Source organism: Theropithecus gelada, chromosome 11 (assembly GCF_003255815.1).
Source record: "Theropithecus gelada isolate Dixy chromosome 11, Tgel_1.0, whole genome shotgun sequence".
Lineage (NCBI taxonomy): Eukaryota > Metazoa > Chordata > Mammalia > Primates > Cercopithecidae > Theropithecus > Theropithecus gelada.
In genome coordinates this window covers 8,160,100-8,188,064 of record NC_037679.1, presented here as the reverse complement: position 1 = coordinate 8,188,064, position 27,965 = coordinate 8,160,100, and the positions used below count along the sequence as shown (strand labels likewise).

At 49.3% G+C, this 27,965-nt stretch overlaps 3 protein-coding genes and 1 long non-coding RNA gene across 6 annotated transcripts in view; 3 read left to right on the top strand and 1 right to left on the bottom strand.

Moving 5' to 3' along the window:
- KMT2D (lysine methyltransferase 2D) overlaps positions 1-2,922 on the top strand; it is a 42,519-nt gene extending 39,597 nt beyond the window's left edge. Inside the window, exon 56 of the mRNA XM_025401008.1 lies at positions 31-2,922. Coding sequence (XP_025256793.1) covers positions 31-123 — 93 coding nt within the window. The 3' untranslated portion in view covers positions 124-2,922. The remainder of the gene's footprint in view (positions 1-30) is intronic.
- LOC112634046 lies at positions 2,661-24,628 on the bottom strand. The gene is made up of 2 exons (XR_003121718.1): positions 24,285-24,628; positions 2,661-3,650 (listed from the first exon to the last, which is right to left on the bottom strand). It is a non-coding gene; the product is annotated as an uncharacterized LOC112634046 (long non-coding RNA).
- On the top strand, positions 3,051-20,334 carry PRKAG1 (protein kinase AMP-activated non-catalytic subunit gamma 1). Of its 3 annotated transcripts, none has more exons than XM_025401011.1 (12): positions 3,051-3,164; positions 9,102-9,150; positions 16,812-16,921; positions 17,121-17,202; positions 17,300-17,358; positions 17,499-17,544; positions 17,648-17,702; positions 17,987-18,113; positions 18,694-18,859; positions 19,021-19,058; positions 19,321-19,467; positions 19,605-20,334. In XM_025401011.1, exons 1-12 carry the CDS (start codon positions 3,156-3,158, stop codon positions 19,710-19,712), a joined length of 996 nt encoding a protein of 331 aa, XP_025256796.1. In that variant the 5' UTR covers positions 3,051-3,155; the 3' UTR covers positions 19,713-20,334. The 3 variants fall into 3 exon arrangements, with proteins under 3 accessions (XP_025256796.1, XP_025256795.1, XP_025256798.1); XM_025401010.1 differs by having other exon boundaries at positions 17,273-17,358; XM_025401013.1 differs by having other exon boundaries at positions 3,148-3,364.
- Positions 23,565-27,816, top strand: DDN (dendrin). The gene is made up of 2 exons (XM_025401009.1): positions 23,565-23,896; positions 24,309-27,816. Exons 1-2 carry the CDS (start codon positions 23,688-23,690, stop codon positions 26,236-26,238), a joined length of 2,139 nt encoding a protein of 712 aa, XP_025256794.1. The 5' UTR covers positions 23,565-23,687; the 3' UTR covers positions 26,239-27,816.
- Positions 27,817-27,965: the final 149 nt, after the last annotated feature.

The window sequence follows — 27,965 nt, the reverse complement described above, 5'->3', positions numbered from 1 at the left end:
AGCATTGATTCTGCCCTCTTCTCTTTTCAGCTAACCTATGACTATCAGTTTGATTTTGAGGACGATCAGCACAAGATCCCCTGCCACTGTGGAGCCTGGAATTGTCGGAAATGGATGAACTAAGAAGCTTTGAGGCTACCAGGCAGGGGAGTCCCCCTACCCACAACCTCTTCCCTGAAAGGGTTGAGGGGGAAGAGAGGTAGCAGCCAGAGCCAGGACCCAGGGCTGGGGCTGCCGGCTGACCGGAGCCCCTGGAGCAGGAGGCTGGGGCAGAGGGCCCTAGGCCAAGCCCACCCTGGGCACCAGGGACAACCCTCTTCCCCACCACCGGCCCTCAGGCTGGCATCTCTGCCCCCAGCTCCAGGAGGGGCCAGACAGAAGCAGCCATTGGGCATCTCAGGTTTGAGGGGGATATGGGCCGGGAACTACCCAGAAGCATCTGGGAGGCAGCAGGGTGGGGGAAGAGGATGTGTGGCCGGGCCTCACAGCCCTGCTGCTCCCACTGACCTCTCCGGCCCAACTCAAGGCTGCAAAGAGACTTGACTAAGCTTGACAATCCCAAAGGCCGGGTCCCACACCTGGCCCTGCCTGCCGGGTCCTGCCCCCACCCTCACCCCCATCCCCCCTCCCTCTTGATCTGTCTGTTTCCCTCTTTTCCTCTGTGTTTCTGTCTCTCTATGGGTTGTGTTTCCTTGTTTTCCACTCTGACAAATGCAACATGAACGGGAAAGAGGCGCCCAGCTGCCTAGGAGGGCAAGCTGGGCAAGCCGGGCAAGGAGACCCCGCACCCACACCTACCTCATTTAAGTGTTGGATTTTTTGCTGTTTTGAAATGTGAGACCCTCTCCAAGCCCCCTGCTGCCCCAACCCTCTCCCCCACCTCACTGCCCTCTTCTGAGTGGGTGGAAGAGGGGGTAGGAGGAGGAAGAAAAACAACAACAAAAAATCCATCTTTGTTTTTAATTATGGGCATGGGATGGTGGTTGAGGCAAATGATGATGAAGATTGGGGATGACTGGCCCCTAGTTGCTCTAGGACTTCCTTCTCCATCTGGACATGGGGGCAGGAGGGGGCTAAACCTAGGACCAGGATATCTCTCTCCTGTTTTCCCAACCCCATCATGAGCCCGTTTGCCCTCCAGCCCCTGGACGGGTTGGGTGGGGGGTAGGGTGAGGGCTATCCCTGAGTGGCATGCCCATACCTAATGAGGCAGGGTGTGGCCCGGAGCTCCCACTTTCCCTCAGTCACCAAACTGCTGCTGGTCTGGTGGGAAGGGGTGGTGATGTGGGGGTGGGGAGCTTAGTGTCAGCGAGGGGAGGGTGGGGGGTATTTATCTATTTATACATGGGATTGTACATAGTCTTGTGGGGCATGGGGGAGCCGGCTGGAGGTGAGAACCCTCCCCTCTCCCCCCACCCCCGGGGAGAGCAAATGTAAAACTACTAATTTTTGTGCTTTATATATTCTATATAAATATATCTATTTTCTTTTTACAAAACCAGTTTATAAATGGTAGGGGGGTGTGGGGCGGACACATGGAGCTCCCCTTGTGGGGGGGCCCCCTCCATTACCCAACCTACCGCCCTTTTCCTCACCCCCCACCCCACTCCCCACCCCCTGGCTGTGACTGCTGTAAGATGGGGGTATAGAGGCTGGGCAATTCCCACCCCCTGTTGTATAGTTGGACTATGTTATAACGCACAAAAGAGAGCTGACCCCAGGGGGAGCCAGAGGGTGATGGGTTCCTTGCCTCCTTTTCCTTCCCCTTTCTGCCCAAGCTTGTGCTGCAGTTTAACCTCTTCCTGGGGGTGGGGGTAGGTAAGGGGTGGGTGACACCCCAAACCCCTCTCTGGTAGGGAACCGTGGGGATGAAGATGAAGCTTATATGCAGTTCTCTTCTAGGGGCTGTGGGCAAAGGGCATTTTGTAATTAATATTTTCAAGAATCAGATGTCTGGAGTGTAGGGGTGGGCTTGGTGGTGGTGGACGGGCGGGCCTGCTGGAGGGGGAGCTTGGTGGCTGTTGTGATTTTAGGTTTGTTTTTGTTTTGTTTTGAATTTGGGGAGTTGTGGATTGTTGGGGGTAGGGAGATTTTTTTTGTTTTTTTTTTTAAAGCTGCTTCCTCAACTGTTTCAAGCTGCAAATGTTTAAGAGAATAACACCCCCCACTCCCACAGGAACCGCTGTAATTAAATCAGACAGCGGGAAGACTGGGCTGCAGCCCTCAAAGCCACAGCCCTTGATGTTCCTTTTCGGAGAGCAATAGGTCTAGGCTACAGGGAGGGGAAGATTGGCTCCCGTGAGTCAGGCTGTGTTTGGGGCTTGGGCCCTGGGATTGGGAAAAGGGGATGGGGCAGACTTTGTAAGCATATGCTAGGTATCCGATAGTCCTGTAGAATTTAGTGAAGAAACCTTATACAGTTTTTAATTTTTATATAAACTATAACTCAGACCCAAGCTACAAGGTTGGAATTTTGGTTGGTTTTTTTTTAAGTACCCTGCCTGTATAATTGCATCAGAATCCCCCACCCCCCCGTGTTTGTATTTTGGGTTGGTTTACACTCGCACATACTCAATTTTCAGTTTTCCCCTTTACAGTCTTCTCCCCTCACCTCCAGGACCCTCCCCCTTTTTAAAAAATAAATCGCTGACAAGTGTGAATCCCGTGAAGACTTTATTTTGTGTTGTGTGTATCCTGTACAGCAAGGTTGGTCCTTCGTAACAACGGATGAAATGGTTCCCTTTTTTAAAGCGCCCTCTCTCCCTCCACCCTCAGCGCCCCTGTCCTTGGCATGTTTTGTATCAGCGATCATTCTGAACTGTACATAATTTATGTTGCGAGAGGCAAAGGGCAAGTTTTGGATTTTGCTTCTTCCAAGTTTGTTTTTAAACGACAAATAAAAAAAGAACATTTTAAATACAAGCGGCTCCGTCCCGTGACCCTCGCCGTCAGCCGGATCCGTGCGGTCCGAGAGGACCCGGGGGAGGGCGCTTACCGAGGCCTGCCACCGCCGGAAGGGTGGGTTCCACGCCTTCCGCCGTAGTCTGGCGACTGCCATGTCGTGGGCGGAAGTGGCGTCGCCGCACCGGATGTGGGGCGTGGCCTTCCCCAAGAGAGTTTCCTAAAGCGAGAAAACCAAGCCGGCGCCTCTTGCAATGGAGACGGTGAGGAGCGCAGGAGGGCGGTCGGGGGCGCTGTAGAGCCTAAGACCCCACTTAGGAGACCGGGAGGGCCGGGCAGGGGCTGGCGCTGGTGTCTAGCAAACAAAAAGCAGCCGGGTGTCTGCCCTATCCCGTGACCGTGTCCCTCCGCTTCTTCGTTGGGCGCATCTCCTAGGACTGGGCCGCGCCCCCGCCGCCTTTCCGCACGCGGTACCCTTAGCCCAAGCAGGCAGTGACTCCTGGCCCTCCTTGGAGCCCACGTAAGCCGTGGCAATCTTGGGCTTCCTTTCCTCTTAGCACCTCAAGCCCTTTTAGAGGTTTGAGAGCGCAGGGTTGTGATCCGGCTTTGCTGGGTGAGGCAGGGGGCGTCCAGTGGGATCTCCGCTTGCAGGTAGCTGCTGGACCTCGGTAGTCTTTCTGTGATCCCTGCAATCCCTGGCAGGAGGACATCTGAAGATCTTTATACTGCATCCAGTGAAGTCACATTCCCTTAATAAGCCTGAGAATTGAGGTTTGCTTGAAAGAGGAAAACTTGCAGTGTTAGAGGCCGATGTGTCCCTGGACAAGTTTAGGTCATGGCCCGCTCTGCGACTCTAAGCAGGAGTTTTGGCACAGCTCATTCTTGGCGAGCAGGCATTGACCAGTTGTGGCAGGGCCCTGTCACCCTCCCACAGATGCCGCGGGTTGCCTGCTGCATGTTTGCACCCACCCTCACTCTCAGGAGTCTTTTTCTAGCGCTCTGTAACCCCTCCCATACACTTCCCTCTCCACAGTTTTTAACCATGTGTCTTCTTTCAGGCAGAGTAACTCTTCCCATCTTGGTTTTTATCATTTGCTACTGTAGTTATGAAAGGACTGCAGGTTCACTTTGCTTTGGATTACATGCCCATAGTAATTCTTTGCCACACCCTTTCTCTGCCCACAGAGAGGTTGTTTCTTTCAGGTTTTTGAAAAGAAAACCGACCAAAGTACTAAAACGATTCGCAGTTGGTCTCCCAGGCAAGGGAGCCAGTTCTGACTAATCAAGATAATGTTGAACAAAAATAAGGAGTCTAATTCCATTAAATTTAAAATAACATGTCATATTCTACTTACTTGTGAGTGTAGTATGGTTTACAGAGCATTTTTATGTAGATTTTCTAATTTAGCCTTCACACTTTATGTACTGGATTAGGCTCTGGGGTAGAAGTTAAAAAGAGGAAAAAGAAAACAGCCAGGTGTGGTGGCTCATGCCTGTAATGCCAGTACTTTGGGAGGCTAAGGCAAGTGGATTGCTTGAGCTCAGGAGTTCAGCACCAGTCTGGGCAACGTGATGAAACCCTGTCTTGACAAAAACAAAAACACAAAAATTACCCAGGCATGATGGTGGTGGTGCATACCTGTAGTCCCAGCTACTCTGGAGGCTCAGGTGGGAGGATTGCTTGATCCAGGGAGGTGGAGGCTGGAGTTAGCTGAGATCATGCCACTGCACTCCACTCTGAGTGACACAACGAGATCCTGTCTCCAGAAAAAAGAAAAGAAAGAAAACTGCTTTGAAAATGTTCAGCCTAACTGGAGTAAGGGTGAGGGCAAGCCAGCAACAGCTGTTATTTAAAGGTAGACTATAATAAATGCTATCATTAATATGAAAACAAAGGACTGTGACAGAATAGTTGAGAGAAAAATTACTTTGGACCTAGGAGAGGGCACTGCAAATTGAGAGAACAGTATGAGCAAGGGCACTGAAACTGGGGGATGTGGAGAACTGGGGGTGAGCCAGCGGCTTGATGTTGCTGGCTTTGGATTTTGGTCACAGTGAGAGAAAAGACTGGAAAAGTAGGCTAAGATCAGGTTGAAGGTATTACACACCATGCTAAATTTGAACTTTGTTTTGTAATAGGGGACCCATGGAAGATTTATGAGCAAGTCAGTGAATGTCTTTTAGGAATGTTCATAGCAGCTTTCTGTACATGGACTGAGCTACTTCGGAAAGTAAAGTTTCTTGTTAATGGAGATGAAAGCCCCTTCCAAACCTGAGATGCTTTGGTGAAAGCACGAAAGACAAATTGAAAAGCAGATAGATATGGGCCAAGGACCCCAATTTAAACAGTCTTGCAGAAGTGAGAGGTAGAAGCCTAAATTAAGGCTGTAAAATTGGCAATGAGAGAGATAGATCTGAGGCATTTCTAACATACCAGCTTAGCTGATAACTGGTAAGAAGACAGCTGTATAAAACAAAAAAAAACAAGATGGGAACTACAGCAAGAATAATAGGATTGGAGGGACAAATGTTTGGTTTCGTATTGAAGCATTTGAGGAGTCTCTGTGACATCTATGGTTGTCAAACAAATAATTGGAAACGTAGATCAGAAGTTTGGAAGAAATTGCGAGTCTGTTTGTCAGATGTAGACTGTGTCTCTAATATTTTGTACTTACATGGTACAGTTGTACTTTCTCAGGTCCCCTATGTTATTAAAAGTAGAAAGGAGGCCAGGCACAGTGGCTTATGCCTGTAATCCCAGAACTTTGGGAGGCCAAGGTGGGCGGATCGCTTGAGCCCAGAAGCTCAAGACCAGCCTGGTCAACATAGCGAGACCCCATCTCTACAAAAAAATACAAAAAGTAGCTGGGCTTAGTGGTGTGTGCCTGTAGTCCCAGCAGCCCAGGAGGCAGAAGTCAAAGGATTGCTTGAGCTGGGGAAGTTGAAGATACAGTGATCTGTGATCATGCCACTGCACTCCAGCCTGGATGACAGAGTGAGACCCTGTCTCAAAAAAAAAAAAAAAAAAAAAGTAGAAAGAAGTAGATGTAACTACATAATTCCCCCTCTGATATGGTGAAACAGGCAGAAAGTTAAACGTCATTATCAGGCTCCGTGGCTCATGCCTGTAATCCCAGCACTTTGGGAGGCCGAGGCGGGCAGATCACAAGGTCAGGAGTTTAAGCCCAGCCTGGCTGGCCAGGCACAGTGGCTCACGCCTGTAATCCCAGCACTTTGGGAGACTGAGGCAGGTGGATCAAGAGGTCAGGAGATCGAGACGATCCTGGCTAACATGGTGAAACCCCGTCTCTACTAAAAAATACAAAAATTTAGCCAGGCATGGTGGCGGGTGCCTGTAGTCCCAGCTACTTGGGAGGCTGAAGCAGGAGAATGGCGTGAACCTGGGAGGCAGAGCTTGCAGTGAGCGGATATCGCGCCACTGCACTCCAGCCTGGGCAACAGAGTGAGACTCCATCTCAAAAAGAAAAAAAAAAAAAAGGACCAGCCTGGCCAACATAGTGAAACCCCATCTCTACTAAAAATACAAAAAAACTCAGCTGGGCATGGTGGCAGGCGCCTGTAGTCCCAGCTACTTGGGAGGCTGAGGCAGGAGAATCGCTTGAACCCGGGCAGCGGAGATTACAGTGAGCCAAGATCACGCCACTGCACTCCAGCCTGGGTGACACAGCGAGACTCTGTCTCAAAAAAAAAAAAAAAAAAAAAGTCACATATTCAGTTGTATTTGACTCTGTTATGTTGGTATCTGTATCTCTAGTTAGCTATATGTTTCTTTCCTCCCTCTGTAACTTAGTCTTAGGCATATCTGTTCATATCAGTGTGCATCATTCTTTGAAAATTAAAAAACAAAACAACTGTGAATTATATGCAAAATCCTGTGCTTGGTGGTATGGGGGATACAAAGTATAAGATAGTTCTAGGTTTCCAGGAATTTATAATCTCTTTGGATAGATAACGGACAAAATAAGTATCGCACACTACAATATATATCATATGATGGGTAAATTCTACAGAAGTAGCTGTTTTTGTGCCTTTGTGTAGATCTTTGTGAGACTCTGATATATCATGTGTCTATCTTTATCACAGCCCTCTCTCCTACTTACAAGTGATGAGGCTGTTGTTCTGATAGTCCTGCCAAAATGGCAGGCCAAGCTGACAGTCTTATGCAGTCCAGAGGGAAGAGAAGGAGATTATCCCCCTTACTCCCTGCACTCTCCCCTAGCCCATTAAGGGAGAAAAGTTTAGGGCTGTCGTAAACTTCCTTGGTTTAGGAAGTTTGTCAGCCAACCTCCCAGGTTGAAGTTTTTAATGTCATGTTACTACAGAAGCTATGGGGATGAAGTATGGTTTTAAGTTATTTTGGAGATATCACCCAGAGAAAGTGGAGCCAAGACTGTTGATGCTAGCAGATGAAAATTGTTGTGATCCCTTCTGGGTTCCTAAATAACAATGGCATTTCCAAATGTTCCCACTTGAGGGAGCACAGAAATGGTTCTAAGTTTTGTCTAGTCAAAGCACTCTAATCTCAGACTGTCTTGGGAAGGGAAACTTGGAAAACCAGCATCCCCTGGCTATAGCAGCCTTTGTTTGACTGACAAGGGTGCTGAGTGGACTCGAGTCCCCAGTTTCAGAACATTCATGTTCCTTATCCACCTCTCAGTCATTCAGGCTTTGACTGGCTAACAGTCAGCTACAAGGATCCTCCCCAGTTGTGGCCCTCTCTCTACCATGGAGGTAGACAATGGTAGAACCAATGTCTGTGGTTCTAGTGCCTACAAATATGCCTAGTGAGTGTCTGTGTTTGGGGGAAGACAATGCTATCTCTCTGGCTTCCATGTTTTAATAAGTGGATCTGTGAGAATCTTGTAGGGGTTAGCCCTAAGCTCAGATCTTTAGTCTTAGCTTTTAAGACCTAATGTTTCATTAGGCGGTATAGTGTACAAGAACATGAGCTTTGCAGATAATGCTCATTCCACTCAGAAGTGGATAGAAGTATTTCTGGAAGGCACAATATTGTAGCAGTATTGGTTTCTTCTCTTCTGTGATTCCAGAGAGGTAGAATTTCATCAGAATGGAATAAATACATTCAAAAATTTTATAAAAATGGCTAGTTGTGGTGGCTGATGCCTGTAATCCCAGCACTTTGTGAGGCCGAAGCGGGCAGATCAGTTGAGGTCAGGAGTTTGAGACCAGCCTGGCCAACATGGTAAAAACCCCGTCTCTGTTCTAAATATGAAAATGAGGTGGGTGTGGTGGCACACGCCTGTAATCCCAGCTCTCAGGAGGCTGAGGCACGAGAATCGCTTGAACCCAGGAGGAGGCAGTTGCAGTGAGCCAAGATCACGCCACTGCACTCCAGCCTGGGCAACAGAGCGCGACTCTGCCTCAAAACAAAACAAACAAACAAGCAAATTTACAAAAATGAACACTGCCAAGATAACCAAACTCTTCATCAGTTATAATAAATTATTTTCTTAGGTATAAGTAGTTTTAAAATTTTTTGTTTTTTCATGTATGTTATTTATTAAAATTTTGATGTTATAAAAAAGCAAACCACAAGCTCTGGAACCAGAAGACAGGTGTTTGAATGCCAGCTCCACTCCTTATCAGCCATGTGACCTTGGACAGCTTGCTTAATGTCTCTTGACTCTCAGAGACATAATCTGTGAAAATAAGACTAATAATAGTATTTACTTCAGGGTTGTTATGAAGATTAAATGAGATCATTATTTCTGAAGAGCCTAATAAGGCTGGGTGCAGTAACTCATGCCTGTAATCGTAGTGCTTTGAGAGGCCAAGGAGGGCAATCACTTGAGCCCAGGAGTTCAAGACCAGCCTGGGCAACATGGCGAAACTCCATCTCTACTAAAAATACAAAAATTAGCTGGGTATAATGGCGTGCGCCTGTAGTCCCAGCTACTCAGGACGCTGAAGTGAGGGAGGATCACCTGACCCGGAGGAAGTCAAGGCTGAAGTGAGCTGTGATCACACCACTGCACTCCAGTCTGGGTGACAGAGCGGGACCCTGTCTCAGAAACAGAAAAAAAACAGGGTTGGGGGAGGTGGTGGCTTTATAGTGCTTTAAAGAAAGTCATTATTTGTTCACCAGCCCTTCCCCTAATGTTGCTAGGCTAAAATGGATGGAACCAGGTTAAGCTGAATCTGTTTTCTTGTCTCTCCAGGTCATTTCCTCAGATAGCTCCCCAGCTCTGGAAAATGAGCATCCTCAAGGTAAGTTTACTGAAGAAAGGAAAGTGGGCATGGAAACAATAGCCTGACCCTAACAATGTCTTCAACAATGCTTTTGAATCTCTCCCCTGGGAAAGTCAAAGCAGGGCCAGATAATGGGCCAAACCACAAAAATCAGTGACAGTAGTTTGGCAAGATCACCCAGGAATAAATCTTGGGCAGATTGGGGATGGTTAATATCTTCAATTATCAAACCACTTGAGAGAAACTTCTGAGGTACAGGGAAAACTTCCATAGGCAGCTCTGGGCTGGCTAACCATGTTTTAGAAGTCCTGGGTATTTTCTGCGTAGTCCAGAAACAGTGCCACCAGGATTTTATCACCCAGCAAGCTCACTAAAGCCATTGAGTGTACACAAAAAATTATGCAAAGCGCTGGGCGCTGTGCCTTACTCCTGTAATCCCAGCACTTTGGGAGGCCGAGACAGGTGGATCGCTTGAGCTGAGGAGTTTGAGACCAGCCTGACCAACCTGGTTAAACCCTGTCTCTACTAAAAATACAAAATTAGCCAGGTGTGGTGGCGCATGCTTGTAATCCCAGCTACTTGGGTGGCTGAGGCAGAAATGCCTGAACCGCAGAGGCAGAAATTGCAGTGAGCCAAGATTGTGCCATTGCACTCCAGCCTGGGCAACAAGAGTGAAACTCCATCTCAGAAAAAAAAAAAAAAAAATTAGAAAAAGGCTCTTAGAACTAATCTAGTAATAGAAGCACTAAACCTCTAAAATCCAGAGCACAAGGAAGACAATTCCAATGCCGGCCAGTGCCTATTTTATGTTTTTGAGTACATTTGTATTAGCACCAAGGCAGAAACCTGAAACTCAAATTGCCTACATGGACCAAGCAGTGAAGTGAACGACATATGATTATGACAACCTGTAGATCTTGTGTTGCATCTAAAAGAAGGTGACAACTGGACTGGCTATGGTGATTCATGACTGTATTCTAGCACTTTGGGAGGCCAAGGCGGGTGGATCACCTGAGGTCAGGAGTTGAAGACCAGCCTGGCCAACATGGTGAAACCCTGTCTCTACTAGAAATAAAAATATTAGCCGGGCGTGGTGCCGCACACCTGTAATCCCAGCTACTTGGGAGGCTGAGGCAGGAGAATTGCTTGAACCTGGGAGGCAAAGGTTGCAGTGAGCCGAGATCGTGCCACTACACCCCAGCCTGGGGGACAGCGCAAGACTCTGCCTCAAAAAAAAATTACAATTAAGGCAGCTGGGTTGTGGTGGCTTATGCCTGTAATCCCACCACATTGGGAGGCTGAGGTCAGGAGTTCCAGACCAGTCTGATCAACATGGTGGAACCCCATCTCTACTAAGTAGAAAACATTAGCCGAGCTTGGTGGTGGGCACCTATAATCCCAGCTACTTGGGAGGGTGAGGCAGGAGAATCATTTGAACCCAGGAGGCGGATTTTGTTGCAGTGAGCCAAGATCATGCCATTGCACTCCAGCCTGGGCAACAAGAGTAAAACTCCGTCCCAAAAAAAAAAAAAAAAGGCAACAACTATCTAGGTCTGGTCAATTAAGACCTATTTTTGGCAGATCTTCTGACTTTGAAGACACTAGAAATTTGGATTTTTATGTAAATTTCTAGATTAAAAATTTTTGATTTAAATAAGTCTGGGCACAGCGTAACACCAGCACTTTGAGAGGCCAAGGCAGGAGGATCACTTGAGCTCAGGAGTTCGAAACCAGCCTGGATAAGTGAGACCCCGTCTCTACAAAAAATTAAAAATTAGCCGGGCATGGTGGTGTGCACCTCTAGTCACAGCTACTGGGGAGGCTGAGGTGGGAGGATTGCTTGAGCCCAGGAGGCTGAGGCTGCAGTGAGCTGTGATTGTGCCACTGTACTCCAGCCCGGGCAGAGAGTGAGATCCTGTCTCAATTATAAACAAACAAACAGGCCGGGTCCTGTGGCTCACGCCTGTAATCCCAACACTTTGGGAGGCCGAGGCGGGCGGATCACGAGGTCAGGAGATCAAGACCATCCTGGCCAACATGGTGAAACCCCGTCTCTACTAAAAATACAAAAAATTAGCCTGGCGTGGTGGTGGGCACCTGTAGTCCCAGCTACTCAGGAGGCTGAGGCAGGATAATTGCTTGAACCCGGGAGGTGGAGGTTGCAGTGAGCCGAGATGGTGCCACTGCACTGCAGCCTGGGCGACAGAGCGAGACTTGGTCTCAAAAAAAAAAAAAAAAAAAGACACCGAGAAAGCCAAATCCAATATATTTGTGGGCCTGTGGCCTGAATGATAGTATTTAACTATCAGTGTAGTGTATGTATCTTAAACTGGTGTCCAAAAACATTTTCTTGGGAGTTTGAATTCTCAAGTTGAAATAACAATGGTAGGCTTCCAGTTAAAGATGGTAGATTGGTAGATTGGGCTGCGCATAGTGGCTCATGCCTGGTAATCCCAGCACTTTGGGAGGCTGAGGCGGGTGGATCACTTGAGAACAAGAGTTTGAGACCAGCCTGGCCAACATGGTGAAACCCTATCTCTACTAAAAATATAAAAATTAGCCAGGCATGGTGACACATGCCTGTAATCGCAGCTACTTGGGTGGCTGAGGCATGAGAATCGCTTGAACTCAGGAGGAGGAAGTTGCAGTGAGTGGAGATCGCACCACTGCACTCCAGCTTGGGTGACAGAGCAAGACTCTGTCTCAAAAAAAAAAAAGATGGTACATTGAATATATATTCACAAAAAGTCCCCTAAAACCATCATAAAGGAAATTTTTTAAAGAAAAAGATACAAACACACCATAGGGAAAACAGGAGAGGAGATAATAGCAATGAATTTTTGGAAGCTGAAAAGCAGACAAAAGAGTGATGAATGACTTAGATCTGAGAAAACTGAATTATAACTAGCAGTGAGAGCCAAGAAGCATTAAGGTCTAAGAAACAGATCCCAAGACACCCTATCCCATTGAGTGATCAGGTGAGCAACAGTGAGCAACTCCACCTCCCACCTGTGGCAAAGACTGGAAATCTGGCAAGGGACTTGGGCACAGCTTAGGACTGAAGTACTGCACTGAAAACAGGAGCATGTAGTGAACTATACTAGATGCTGAGCCTCCAGCCGTCTTTTCCTTTTCAGTTTCCAGAGCGCTGGCAGAAAAGACTTCACCCTCCAAGCATGAAATTGAATAATCCTTCTCTCCAGAATCCTCTTGAAGGGAAGTTCTAAAATATTTAAGTATTGAATGTTTCCTACCCAAATGATTCGCAGTCAGTAAGGCTCACTTACACACTTAGAGCTTCCACTCAGCTTTAAAGCCTCCACTCTTAAGTTATGGTTTAAGTTCTCCTTTAAACCAGGGATTACCAAACATCTAAAGAAAGGATCTGTGAAAAATGATCCAAACTGCCCCCGACCCCACCCTGGAATGTACCTTTGTTTTACTCTGAAGGCTGTATCTCCCTGGTAAAAAATAAATAAAAATGAAAAAGCAAACTGCCCCTCCCGAATTCATGTACACACGGAAGAAACAAACAGGAAAAAAGCAACTGGAAGGAAAAGGGGAGAAGAAAACTTTAATAATATTAATATAACCTTAGGTAAAGGAACATATTTCTCAATACCTGTGAAGGTAGTATATCTTTAAAGAAAACAACAGCCGGGCATGGTGGCTCACGCTTGTAATCCCAGCACTTTGGGAGGCCGAGGCAGGCAGATCACCTGAGGTCAGGAGTTCGAGACCAGCCTGACCAATATGATGAAACCCTGTCTGTACTAAAAATACAAAAATTAGCTGGGCATGGTGGTGTGCACCTGTAATCCCAGATACTCGGGAGGCTGAGACAGGAGAATCGCTTGAACCCAGGAGTTGGAGGTTGCAGTGAGCTGAGACTGCACCATTGCATTCCAGCCTGGGCAAGAGCAAAACTCTGTCTCAAGAAAACAAAAGCAACAACAAAAAACCATATTTCCACCATGAAACAAGTATAGGATACAATTTTTTAAAGAAGGAATTTTCAGAGAAGAGAAAGGAACTCTTGGAAATTAAAAATATAATAGCAAAAATTTAAACACAGCTGGAGGTTTCAAAAGTCAACATGAGGAAATTTCCCAGAAAGGAGAGTTAAAAATCAACAAAGTAGAAAATAGGAGAGAAGGGTGCAGTGGCTCATACCTATAATCCCAGCACTTTGGGAGACCGAGGTGGGAGACCAGGAGTTCGAGACCAGCTCAGCAACACAGAAAGACCCTATCTCAACAAAAAAAAATAAAAATTAGCCAGGCACAGTGGCATGCACTTGTAGTCCCAGCTACTCAGGAGGCTGAGACAGGAAAATTGCTTGAGCCCAGAAGGTCAAGGCTGCAGTAAGCCATGATCTCGCCATTGCACTCCAACCTGGGTGACAGAATGAAAGCCTGTCTCTTTAAAAAAAAAAAAAAAAAGAAATATTTCAACAACCCACAAAACAAACAAACATTAAAGGATCAGTCTAGGAGGTCCAGTTTCTAAATAGGAGTCATAGAAAGAGAAAAATGGCAACACAGAGGGAAGGAAATAATTGAGGAACTAATTCAAGAACATTTATTGGAACTTGAGGACATTAGTTTTCATATTGAAAGGGCCCATCAGATATTCAGCACAATGGATGAAAGTGACCCACCCAAAGCACAGTCATCCTGAGATTTCAGAACACTGGAAACAGAGAAGATCCTATGAGTTTTCAGAGAGAAAAAAAAAGTCACATACAAAAAGTCAGAATTGCCTCTCAACAACACCAGCAGCTAGCAGGCAGCGGAGGAATGCCTTCAACATTCTGCAGGAAAATACATTCCAAGCTTTCCTGCAGATTCTCTATTCAGTCGAATTATAAATCCAAGGATGAGGGTAGAATAAAGATATCTACAGGCTGCAAGGTCTCAAAAACATGTACCTTCCATGCACCCTTTCTCAGGAAGGTACTGGAAGATGTGTTCCACCAAAATAAGGGAGTAATCAAAAAATATGAAAATGCGATATAGGATACAGGAGCACCAGTGGAGGAGAGACGTGAAAGGGGTACCCAGGATGGTGATGAATAAAGATCCCAGGATGACAGCAGTGCACACCAGTTAAACCAGCCCAGATCTGAGCAGGTCAGAAGGCTCCAGCGAGACTTCTTTGGGTAGTTTAAATTGATAGACTATCTAATGCTTTTGAACCTCTTGAAAGGAGATTTAAACAACTGGTGAAGCATTTGGGGGTTGGATTAGTTATAAGAATTATACATAGAAAATTAAACAAACAAAAGGACAAGACATTAACTCCAGAGAAAACAAAGTTGTGAAAGGAAGAAAAAAAATCATAGTTTATTATTTGGCTTATTTCTGAATAATAAATATTCAGTCAAAATGATTTGAATACTGGCTGGGTGCAGTGCTCATGCCTGTAATCCCAGCACTTTGGGAGGCCGAAGTGGGCGGATCACATGAGGTCAGGAGTTCGAAATCAGCCTAGCCAACATGGTGAAACCCCATCTCTACTAAAATACAAAATTTAGCCGGGCATGGTGGCGGGCGCCTGTAACCCCAGCTACTTGCAAGGCTGAGGCAGGAGAATCACTTGAACCTGGAAGACTGAAGTTGTAGTAAGCTGAGATCATGCCACTGCACTCCAGCCTGGGTGACAGAGCAAGACTCCCTCTCAAAAAAAATAAATAAATAAATAAAAAAGATTTAAACATTATGGTTTAGCTCCTGGAAGAATGGGGAGGATGGGAAGTACATGTTTGTGGTGAAGCCCTAGTAGGAGAGAGAACTAGAAATTCTCCTCCTCTTTGGTAGGTAGATGATAAATAATGCCCCAAAATGAAAAAAAAAAAAAAATCGGAAACTAGCAATACAAACATGTTATTTAAGGACATGGAATTAAGTACCAAAATAATCAACTAAAAGAGGTAGATAGATGTTCTCATCTCTGGGGAAGGGTAGTACAGGAAGGTGGGTTGCAAGGACTGCATTTTTTTCTTAACAAAATTTGTAAAACTGTTTGTTTAAACTGTGTATCTGTATAACTTTGGTTTAAAAATTAAATATTAAAAACCAAATTGATTAAAGACTTAAGAGCATGAAGTTTGGAATCAGATCTGGGTTTGTTTGAGTCTTTCTTGCCACTTATTAATGGGTGAACTTGAACAGTTTATTTAACTACACCTATTTTCTCATCTGAAACATGAGGACAGTACTTACACATTTGTTGTAAGGATTAAATTTTGTAATTTTTTTTTTTTTTTTTTTGAGACAGAGTCTCACTCTGTCACCCAGGCTGGAGTGCAGAGGCACAATCTCGTCTCACTGCAACCTCCACCTCCTGGGTTCAAGCAATTCTCCTGCCTCAGTCCCCTGAGTAGCTGTGACTACAGGCACGTGCCACCACGCCTGGCTAATTTTTGTATTTTTTAAGTAGAGATGGAGTTTTGCCATGTTGCCAGACTGGTCTCAAACTCCTGACCTCAGGTGACCCACCCACCTTGGCCTCCCAAAGTGCTGGGTTACAGGCGTGCGCCACCATGCCCAGTCAATGTAATTTATTTATTTATTATTATTTTGACACGGAGTTTCACTCTTGTTGCCTAGGCTGGAGTGCAGTGTTACAATCTGGGGTTACTGCAACCTCTGCCTCCCAGGTTCAAGCAATTCTCCTGCCTCAGCCTCCCGAGTAGCTGGGACTACAGGCGCCCACCACCATGCCCAGCTAATTTTTTGTATTTTTAGTAGAGACGGGGTTTCACCATGTTAGCCAGGATGGTCTTGATCTCCTGACCTCGTGATCCACCCACCTCAGCCTCCCAAAGTGCTGGGATTACAGGCGTGAGCCACCGCGCCTGGCTAATGTAATATTTTTAAGTGCACATAGTATAGTATGTAGCACATTCAAGCTATTATTTTGGGAGATTGCTTCCCTAGTTTAGAGCGAGCAATTAAAATCACAGGAATAGAAAAAGGTAAACTACTCAGGATCTCCTGGGATGATTTCTGATCTACAGGGTGGTCCCAGAATGGACTATCAGGGTGTTTTGAGCCAGGTTGATTGAGCACTGGGCTCCAACTTATTGTTAATGAGAAATGGCCCAACTTGGAACATGACTTTCCCATTTGCAGGTCTTAAAATAACTTTTTTTTTCAATTGAGACAGGGGTTCGCTGTGTTGCCCAGGCTGTCCTTGAGCTCCTGGGTTCAAGTGATCCTCTGCCTCAACTTCCTGCGTAGCTGGGATTACAGGTGCTTGCCACCATGCCCAGCACAGTCTTGGAAGAATTTTAAGCAGCTTATTTCATTGAAAAAAGAGGAAAGTGAAAATGTGCTAAATATATGAAAGGGAAAGCTTGGATTAAAGATGAGAAACATTTTTAGATTATAACATGTTAAAGAGAGATACTATAGGCTTTATGTTTTAGTCAACTTTCTTTTACCTATAGGGACCAATAGATAAAGTCTTAACCTGGAGATAGGGGTTGGATGAAATGGTTTCTAAGAGGTTTATGCAGGTTTTGTGGAAACAATAGGAACAAGACAGATAAGGGGCCTTATAAAAAAAATCATGCTGTAAATATTTGAGATACTAGAACACTATTCTGTTTTCTGTCTCTTTTGATTGGGAGTTTTTATGGGGAAGGAAGCTGCTAACTATCCCACCCTATGCAGAGACCCCAGAATCCAACAATAGCGTGTATACTTCCTTCATGAAGTCTCATCGCTGCTATGACCTGATTCCCACAAGCTCCAAATTGGTTGTATTTGATACGTCCCTGCAGGTGGGTGAATCCTCTTTTCCCTTCCCCCTTTGGAGCCTGTGGTTTAATACCTCTCATCCTATCTCATCCTAAGGGTAATATCCTTATCCTTCTGTGAAGTTAGTCTCATGTTTTACCCAACATGCCCAAACACTGTTCTTTATTTTACAGTCCTGCCCCTGTGGATTTGCCTTTATGATTATTACTGTCTTGGCTACAGGTGAAGAAAGCTTTTTTTGCTTTGGTGACTAACGGTGTACGAGCTGCCCCTTTATGGGATAGTAAGAAGCAAAGTTTTGTGGGTAAGCAAAAGTTTCTGGAACACATTATTATTGGCATCTTGTGCTGGGCAGGGAGACAAGCTTCAGGCAGTACTGAGGGCTCTGTCTTGTCCTCTAGGCATGCTGACCATCACTGATTTCATCAATATCCTGCACCGCTACTATAAATCAGCCTTGGTAAGGAACCTTAGCCCAATGACCAAAATCAGTTTCCCTACCCTAAGTCCCTCATTCTCATTTCTTTTGCTCCCAGCAAGCCACAAGGGCTTCAGGAAGCAGAGAGATCAGGTCTCAAATTCTGTTGCTTCTGCTTTCAGGTACAGATCTATGAGCTAGAAGAACACAAGATAGAAACTTGGAGAGGTATGTAGAGAATTGGGGTTGTAAAAGGTTATAAAGGGATGGAGGGTTTCTGGGAAATGCTTTTCCATGGTGGTATTTTGTGACCCATCCCTTTTCCCTTCAGAGGTGTACCTCCAGGATTCCTTTAAACCGCTTGTCTGCATTTCTCCTAATGCCAGGTGAGTTCCAGTTATCCATCTGTCCAAAAAGGGGAAGAGATTTGCCATCAGCCTAGCTAATGCCCTAGACACCCAGGGAAAGGGGAAGAAGAGAGAAAAGACACACACACACACACAAACACACACACACACTTACACACTTTCTCTCTCTCTCTAAGTCTGGCCTGTACTCTGCCCCCCTTCCCTAACCATTAGCTTTCCCTGTTTAGTGATACACTTTATGGAGTGTTTACTCACCCTCAGCCCCAGCACTGTGGAACTTATTATCTCCAACCCTCCCACAGCTTGTTTGATGCTGTCTCTTCATTAATTCGGAACAAGATCCACAGGCTGCCAGTTATTGACCCAGAATCAGGCAATACTTTGTATATCCTCACCCACAAGCGCATTCTGAAGTTCCTCAAATTGTTTGTAAGTGCTCCTCAGCCCAGTTCTTTTTTCTCTTTTTTCGTTTATTTATTTATTTATTGAAAAAAGAGACAAGGTCTCACTGTGTTGCCCAGGCTAGTGTCGAACTCCTGAGCTCAAGTGATCCTCCCGCCTCAGCCTCCCAAAGTGCTAGGATTACAGGTGTGAGCCACTGCATCCAGCCCCACTTCTTATTTATTTATTAATTTATTTTGATACAAGGTCTTACTCTGTTGCCCAGGCTGGCGTGCAGAGGCACTATCATGGCTCACTGCAGCCTCCAACCTCTTGGGCTCAGGTGACCCCCAATCTCAACCCCCAGAAGAGCTGGGACTACAGGTGTGTACCACCACACCTGGCTAATTTTTTGGTATTTTTTATAGAGATGGGGTTTTGCCAAGTTGCCCAGGCTGGTCTCGAACTCCTGGGCTCAAGCAATATGTCCCCCTCAGCCTCCCAAAGTACTGGGATTATAGGCATAAGCCAGCGCACCCAGCCCTTATTTCTAACATACTGGGTTGGAGGGGGTATCCAAGGGTGGCTTTGGGTGCCTTGAAAATTAAGCTGATGGTTCTTTCCTCAGATCACTGAGTTCCCCAAGCCAGAGTTCATGTCCAAGTCTCTGGAAGAGCTACAGATTGGCACCTATGCCAATATTGCTATGGTTCGCACTACCACCCCCGTCTATGTGGCTCTGGGGATTTTTGTACAGCATCGAGTCTCAGCCTTGCCAGTGGTGGACGAGAAGGGTGAGAGATTGGGCAGAAGGAGAGGGAGGGAAGATCCAGGCAAGTCAGGGTGGCTCCGGGAAAATCTGCTTTCCCCTCAGCTTAGCCAGGAGGGTGATTCTGTGAGTAGGGGGAGCTTTAGACCCCAGATCCTCCTTACTGAGCTGCCTCTGTCCCCCTAGGGCGTGTGGTGGACATCTACTCCAAGTTTGATGTTATCGTGAGTGATTGTGGAGGGTTTGGGAGGTAGGGAAGGGTGGGGGGTGCTATTAAATATGGAGAGGGAGAAGGGAGTCTCTTCTGTGATCTAAGGGTCTTAGAAGCTTCCAGGCTTTCAAATCCTATTTGAAAAGGAATTGAATGAGTTGGGTATGCCTTGTGGCTGACAATTGCCCTGAATCCCTCTGGTGAGGTTGGATGGGTTCAGGGTTTGGAGGCTGGCTTTCTTGCTTCCCTGCAAGCTCCTTCCTCTGTCTCCCCAGAATCTGGCAGCAGAAAAGACTTACAACAACCTAGATGTATCTGTGACTAAAGCCCTGCAACATCGATCACATTACTTTGAGGGTGTTCTCAAGTGCTACCTGCATGAGACTCTGGAGACCATCATCAACAGGCTAGTGGAAGCAGAGGTAGGGAGGCCAGCAACCCTAAAGGAGCTGAGGGGAGCAACCTTGAGAGTGGGGTTTGGCAAGGAGAGTAGGGGCAGAGGGGCTTCCCCTGAGGCCAGCACTAAACATTCCCTTTTTCCCTTGTTGTTCTGTGCCAGGTTCACCGACTTGTAGTGGTGGATGAAAATGATGTGGTCAAGGGAATTGTATCACTGTCTGACATCCTGCAGGCCCTGGTGCTCACAGGTGGAGAGAAGAAGCCCTGAGCTGGGGGAAGGGGTCAGGCAGCACCAGGGGATATGCCCAACTCACTGCCTGCTGGAAGCTCTGTGGGAATCAGATGAAACTTGGGGGAATTGTGACTCTGTTCCCTGCTCAGGGCCCCCTGCCCTTCTATCTGGGAGCTAGGGAAGGTATAGGGGGAGGAAGGAGAATGGATTTATAGCTACCCTTACCCTCACACACACTTGAAAAAAACTTTCAGCCTAGCCAATTCTAGCCCCTGTCTTCTTAGACATAGCCCCCTTTCTGGGTGAACTATAGGCTCTGTGCCTCTCAGACAAATTCTGATCTCTAAGAGATCCCCAGACCTCACTTGCCTCTGCCTCCATCTCAGCCCTGATTCAACCCTAAGATAACAGCACAACAAAATTCTTCATAAAGATATTTTTATTCACCTGTTCCATGCTATATGGAGGAGGCTAAGTCCATTTAGTGACATTTCTTCCCATAATGTGAGTGGGGAGGATTGTGGGGAGGAGGGGCTTTGGGTTCCTGTGTTTGTGCATATGAAGGGAGATGGGGGTTAGGTGGAGGAGGAGGGCAGCGTGATTAGCTAAGGTTATTGCTTTTTGTGGCAAATCTAATTAAATGACAGCTATCTCTTCATGGTATTGCAGTGTTTGATTTTTACAGTTGATGGATACTACCTTCCTACTTTATATGGCTTCTTCAACTGGTCATTAATAATAACGTGTGTACACACACATACACACGTACACACACAAAACTGTGTGCCAGACATCATTCTCAGTGCTTTACATATATTAACTAATCCTCAGAACAACAGTAGACACTATTCCAGTTTTTTACAGATTTTAAAAAATGGAGGCACAGAGAGGCTGGGTAACTAACCCAAGACCACACAGCTAGTAAAAAAAAAATGGAGCTAGGATTTGAACCCAAACAGTCTTTACTGCTACAGTAGACTTCCGACTTCTAATTCTTTCACAACTACTCCTTACCCTATTCCCTGTGGTTCCTTCTTTCTATCTCACTTTCCCCTCTGCCTGAATCATGGCTGGTACCCAAGGAAAATCCTGTAACAGTGTTAGTGTCTACTCCCAAGAGTAGACAGACTTGAGGGTCTCCTTTGGGCAAAGAATCCTGCCACCATTATCAGCTTTTCTTAAGGAAGGTTGGACTGTTTGGCTTTTGCTGAGTTGGCACTTTTTTTTTTTTTTTTTTTTTTTTTGAGATGGAATCTCGCTCTGTTGCCCAGGTTGGAGTGCAGTGGCGCAATCTCAGCTCACTGCAACCTCTGCCTCCTAGGTTCAAGCGATTCTCCTGCCTCAGCCTCCTGAGTAGCTGGGATTACAGGCGTGCACCACCACACCCGGCTAGTTTTTGTATTTTTTAGTAAAGACAGAGTTTCACCCATATTGGCCAGGCTGGTCGCAAACTCCTGACTTTGTGATCCACCTACCACAGCCTCCCAAAGTGCTGGGATTATAGGCATGAGCCACCGTACCCCGCTGGCACTATCTTTAAACCTACAAATCCCTTGCCTTTCTTCCAAGGTGAGACAGAGCTGGATGGTGGGAGAACAGCAGGGCACTGGTCACTCCATCAGATCCATTCTCTGTACTGAAACCATGTAGACCCAAACAGCAGTCAGCACCCAACACCAGAACTGCTAGACTGGAGTATGAGCTAAATTTGGGTGCCAGCTCACCCCTGCCTTACAGGTATGATACAGTTTCCCATCCAAACCAGGAGCAATTTCAGAGTCATTGCTTGCCCCTTCCCCCACAGTGCTGCTAACCCCTTCCCTGACAGTGCCTAACCCCTCTGATGACCCTCCAGCCATGGCATACTGGGTTCTCCAAACTAGGCTTCCCGATGGAACACAGGGAAAAGCATCAAGGCCCTCATCAGATTCGACCTGAGGAAGCTTATTTTAAAAAAAGGTGGCCCTCATCAGAGCTCAGCTTTCAGTGTTGCATCATGGCTGTAGAGGAGCCCCTGCTTCAGCCTTCACCCCTTTACAGCTCTCACAGCACATTCTCAAACCTGGGGGAGGAAGGCTTCCAAGTTATTAGAATTAGAGTATGTTTATGTGTGGGGAGGGTAAGTACATGGTGGAAAGGACAGATGGCCTCTTCTGTCACATTCTCTCATTAAGGAAGATTTGCCTAGGGAGGAGGCAGGGGCTTTAAAAAGCCTCAGGATTCTAGTGGGACCTAGGGTGGAAGGAAGCACCTTCGAGTCAAGTCATCGGTGCAGCTGGCAGGTGTGTGGAATCAAGGGGGGTAGGGTGGATGGGACAGGGAATGTTTGCATTCTCTCTAAAGGTTTGTGTTAGGGAGCAGAGGCCTGGTTTTGTTGAGCTGTTTCTCAGTCAGTCAGTCTCTGCCCCACAACAACCTTTCTGGTTGTTCCCCATCCCCTTAAAAGGAAGGGTCTGGACCCAAAGGGCTCCATGTACATTAGTGGAAAACTAATTGGGAACTCTTGCTTCTCTGATTTCCCCCTAAAACCCAACCTATCAGTCTCAGTGTGAGGATGAAGCTGAGGGAGAGACAAGGGATAAAATTTGGGAGACTCACAAGCTTCTATTCTTACCTATTCCTCTCCAGAGGCAAATTATCCCTTCTTCCCGAGGAACCATTGCCACACACACACTCTCTTTCCCCTCTCTGCACCCCTCCCCTCCACTGAGGCTGCTGCCATGGTTGCCAGGCATGGTTGCTAAGTCTCTGCATGGAAGGGTTGGCGTGGGCTGTGCTGCCACTAACATTACCATGGTGAATCAGGGGACACCTGGTATAAGCTTAGAAGGAGGGATCATGTGGATGTAAGCAACAGCCCCCCAGGACAGAGGCAGCCCAAAGGTGAGCATCTGGAGCACCACTTCAGGTGGGGGCTGAGTGAACTAGGCAATTGTGGTGAGGGGGAGCTCTACATTGGGGGGGGGGGAAAGGCCACTTTTATCATTTCAGTTGCTAGGGGATTAGTTTTGCCAAGCAAACACACCATCTCTCCTCCATCCCCCTCTGGAAGGGTGAGAGTGCATAAGCACTTACTCTGTCCTCCATAAAGCTGGGCAGGCTGTGTGGGCACAGAACAATATAACCCCCAAATCCTGCTTCTAAATTGGAGGTGAAAGCCTGCTGCTGTGGGAGGGCTCCCTGGCTGCCCAAGGACAAACATGTAGAATGGGACTGGTAGGGCAGCTTGGGTGGCCAAGGCACACGCCTGTGTCCTGCTGTACCAGCAGTCCTAGGCTGCAGCACTGAGCTGGCGAGGAGATACGGGTGTAGGGGTCACCCTTTTTGAGCTTAGGGAAGGCAGCTCTCCCTCAGAGTCGCACAAAAGCTTGGTGAAAGCCACCGCCTCCTCTCTCCACCGCATGGGAGCTGGTTACTCATCTCATCTCTGCACCCGAACAGCCACTGCCGCTAAAAATAGCCCCCCAGCCGTGGGCCAGCCCCTCCTGCACCCCAACCCCATGGAAACCAGCAGAGTGGCAGGCAGAGACCTTGAGTTCCATTCTCACGCACTCTATGTTGGGGAAACTGAAATCTGAGGCAGGAAGCCAGGGGCAGAACCCTGGTGGTCAGGCAACCTGACAAGCAGGAGAGTAAAGGGTTAAAACGGCAGGAAGGTTGAAGAAATAGGGGCGGGGGAGGGGGCACTGTCAGCTTGGCAAGAATCATAAGTCCCTCCCCCGCCCACTCGTGCGATCCCATCAGGCTTGGGGGACAACAGCAGTGGGAAGGGGCGTCCAATCCCGGGCCCCAGGGGGCGGCCGTGCACATGGGGGAGGTAGCAGCGCGGAGCAGTCCGCGCGGTGTCACATGCGCGCGCACACACAGAGACAGGCACACACACGTGTGCCCGGGTATATATAGTTCCCAGTCCCCGGGCCCGCGGCTCTGCAGTGGGCGCCGGCTCCCTGGGCTGGGAGGGGGCTCCTGGGGCGGGTGGGAGGGTGGGGGGCCGGGGTGGGGTGGGGCAGGATGCTGGATGGCCCACTGTTCTCCGAGGGGCCTGACAGCCCCCGGGAGCTTCAGGATGAGGAGTCTGGCAGCTGCCTCTGGGTGCAGAAGTCCAAGCTATTGGTGATAGAAGTGAAGACTATTTCCTGTCATTATAGTCGCCGCGCCCCTTCTCGACAGCCCATGGACTTCCAGGCCAGCCACTGGGCTCGCGGGTTCCAGAACCGCACGTGAGTGAAGCAGGGGTGAGGGGAAGAGAGTGGTGGGGCGGGGAGTGGGGTCCGGACCTCCCCGCAGGCACCAGCGAGCACTACTGATCCCCCTTCTCTTTCCCACGCCTCCCACCCCTGCCCGCTCCCGAAGGCTGGGGCCTGACTCATCCGGTTGTTTGGGGGAACAGGAGTGGGTGTGAGAAAGGGCAGGAGGTGAGATGGGGCAGACGCTGTTAAAGTGTGCAGGCAGAGATGGCGAGGAGTCCCGCTTCGACTTCAGTCCTAACATATACGCACGTGCACACGCGCACACACTCACACACACCCCTTCACATGGCTGCCCCAAGTGGTCTCCACTGCTCCCAGCTCCCCGGACCTCGGCTCCCTTCCCCCACAGACTGCTCACCTGGGTTCCTGCTCATTGTCCCAGGTGTGGGCCGCGCCCGGGATCCCCACAGCCGCCGCCCCGCCGGCCCTGGGCCTCCAGGGTGCTGCAGGAGGCCACCAACTGGCGGGCGGGGCCCCTGGCCGAGGTCCGAGCTCGGGAGCAAGAGAAAAGGAAAGCGGCGTCGCAGGAGCGGGAGGCCAAGGAGACCGAGCGAAAAAGGCGCAAGGCTGGTGGGGCCCGACGAAGCCCCCCGGGTCGGCCCCGCCCGGAGCCCCGCAACGCCCCTCGGGCAGCCCAGCCGGCAGGGCTCCCTGCTACCTTGCGGCCGGAGCGCCTGGCGCTGGTGGGGCGAGCGCCCCGTCCATCCGCGCAGCCGCAGAGCGACCCAGGGTCGGCGTGGGCGGGGCCCTGGGGAGGTCGGCGGCCGGGGCCCCCAAGCTACGAGGCTCACCTGCTGCTGAGAGGTTCTGCCGGGACCGCCCCGCGACGCCGCTGGGACCGGCCGCCACCCTACGTGGCTCCACCTTCTTACGAAGGCCCCCATAGGACCTTGGGGACTAAGAGAGGCCCCGGACACTCCCAGGTGCCCACTTCATCAGCCCCACCTCCGACTCCGGCCAGGACAGAGGGAGGGCGCACAAAGAAGAGGCTGGATCCTCGGATCTACCGGGACGTCCTCGGGGCTTGGGGTCTCCGACAGGGGCAAGGTCTCTTGGGGGGATCCCCAGGCTGTGGAGCGGCCAGAGCAAGGCCAGAGCCCGGCAAGGGGGTCGTGGAGAAAAGCCTGGGGCTGGCTGCTGCTGACTTGAACAGTGGTAGCGACAGCCATCCCCAAGCCAAAGCTACTGGGAGCGCAGGCACCGAGACAACTCCTGCGGGGTCTGCAACTGCGGCTCCCAGTGCCCCGCGTCCCGCTCCCAGATCCAGGCACCACCTCAAGGGCTCGAGGGAAGGGAAAGAAGGAAAAGAACAGATCTGGTTCCCTAAATGCTGGATTCCCTCCCCTAAAAAGCAGCCGCCCCGCCATAGCCAGACACTCCCCAGACCCTGGGCTCCCGGAGGCACCGGATGGAGAGAATCCCTGGGTCTTGGAGAGGGGGCAGGACCGGAGACCCTGGAGGGTTGGAAGGCGACCCGCCGTGCCCACACCTTGCCCCGCAGTTCCCAGGGCCCGTCCCGTGGGGAAGGAGTCTTTGTCATTGACGCCACGTGCGTGGTGATACGATCCCAATATGTTCCAACCCCCCGAACCCAGCAGGTGCAGCTTTTGCCCTCTGGGGTGACACGCGTGGTGGGGGAATCCGCCAGCCAATCGAAGCCCGGCAAGGAGGAGAGTGAAGGGGCCACGGTCTTTCCTTCCCCTTGCCGAAAGCGGCTGTCGAACAGTCGCCTTTTACACCAGCCCGGCGGGGGCCGCGGGGGCGAAGCTGAGGGCGGGAGGCCGGGGGACTCCTCACTGGAGGAGCGCACCTCCCGCATCTTGGGGCTCCCGGCCCCGGAAGTAAACCTGCGGGACGCCCCCACGCAGCCAGGTAGCCCAGAGCACCAAGCCTTAGGCCCAGGAGCTTCGGGAGCCCAGGGCAGGGCCGAGGGCTCGGAAGTGGCGGTGATCCAGCGGCGCGCGGGCCAGGGCTGGGCGCGGACCCCAGGGCCCTACGCCGGGGCCCTGCGAGAAGCCGTGTCCCGTATCCGCCGCCACACCGCCCCTGACTCGGACACGGACGAAGCTGAGGAGCTTAGCGTCCATAGCGGCTCCTCTGATGGAAGCGACACAGAAGCCCCAGGCGCCTCCTGGCGGAATGAGAGGACCCTGCCCGGGGTTGGAAACAGTTCGCCGGAGGAAGACGGGAAGACAGCGGAACTGAGCGACAGTGTCGGAGAGATCCTAGATGTCATAAGCCAAACCGAGGAGGTCCTCTTCGGGGTGAGGGACATCAGGGGGACTCAACAGGGAAATAGGAAGAGGCAGTGAGAGGCCCCTTCTTGTATTTGAGTCCCCAACACATCCATCCTTGGGTCCACTGGTCCCCATTCTTCCCCAGACTTCCTTTGCTTCTCTTTTCCTTGTATCCTTACCCATACCTATTCCCATCCTTGAAATATAAATGAAAGGAAGGGAAGCATATGCCCATTAATGATTTTGTTTCAGGAGAGGTGAGAATCAGCAGTAGATTTAATTAATGTCTGTTATGTTCAGGACACAAGGGTGAGCTCTTCGCAGCTGATGCACTGGGTGCGGAGCTGAGCAGAGAGGCCTAACAAGGATCAGGCAGGAGGGCAGGGGTGGTGGCAGCCATAGGAGGGCAGTGTAGGGCAGGGCATCTGAGGAGGAGGGAAAAAGTGAAGGAGAGGCTTTGGACCCGGTGGCAGAGTGATCAGATGACAGAGGGGTTCTTGGCAGAAGAGGAATAGGTCCAGCAACAACCAGCAAAGCAGAAGGAGGGCTCACCTTGGTGTCACAAGTCTTGGATTTCAATCCCAACTCTGCCACTGACTTGCTGGTTGACTGAGGCCTGTCACTTTCCCTCTCCAGGCCTCCTGGTATATAAAACAATGGTATTCTAAGGTCCATCCTTCCATCTCTGACATTTTGAGATCTTTGGAAAGGACTCTATCTAATCCTCCCCTCGACAAGCCAAGAATGAGAGTTGGGAATAAGTGAACAGAGTTTGAGGGTTTCTGGGCGGCCTCCTTGTCACCTGAAGTCATGATCAATTCAGGAGACTGCCCAAGGTTTGCAGAAGAGGTAAGGGAGTGAGGCACTCCTATCCCAGTCTCCCAGGTTTAGGTGAGGGCTCCCCAAAGCAGGGCAAGATAGTGGCCCTGTCACTGACCCTGGCCTGTGGTGGTCTGAGCTGGGGAGGGAAGGACACCAATGAATCAGCTTGGGACCTCTTTAGGCCTTCCCCTTTTCCTCCACCCTAATGCTCCTTAGTGATGCTCTGAGGCGTGGCCACGATTTCCCTCCCAGGTGGTATCGCCCACCTGAAAAAATCCTGAGAATGTCTCCCATCTCGGCCTCTTCCGAAGAAACTGGCCAGGCAAGGAAAGAGGCCGGTCCCCAGAAGCCAGTCGGCGTGGGGTGTGATACTCTCTATAGCCACTACAGGGCGCGCGCAGGTCGCGGATCTCCCCAGTTGCTAATTCCGGCTCTGCCACTCAATCCGATCCCTAGTTCCCAAGCGCGGGTCCCCAGCCTTGCAGTCTCCAGCCGTGCTGGGCCGGGAGCAGGCCTCCGGCCTCCCAGACCTCTGGAGCCCGCCGGTCCCATCTTTGTACTCATCCACCCCAGCCGGCTTGGGACTCAGACACTGAAGTCTTTTTTTTTCTCTCCGATCCTTGGACACCTCTGTCTGCCATTTATTAGCCATGTGAACTTGGCCGCATCACTTCACCTCCCTGAGCCTCAGTTTCCTCATCTGTCAAATGGGGGTTTATAAACACCTACCTCGCAGGGTTGTTGTGAGGACTTAATGCGATAATGTATGTAAAGCGCCTTGCACACCGCCTGGCACACAGTAGGCGCTCAATAAATCTAAGCTTCCCTTTATCCAGCCTTGGCATCGTCTTCCTTTCACTGACCCTTTCCCCATGGTGGCCATCCCCCGGGACTCCTCTGCTACGTCCTGCTCTGTGTGACGGAGAGGGGGCTGCTTTCTTCGTTGGGAGTTCCTGGCCCACCTCTTCTCTCCCCCAGCC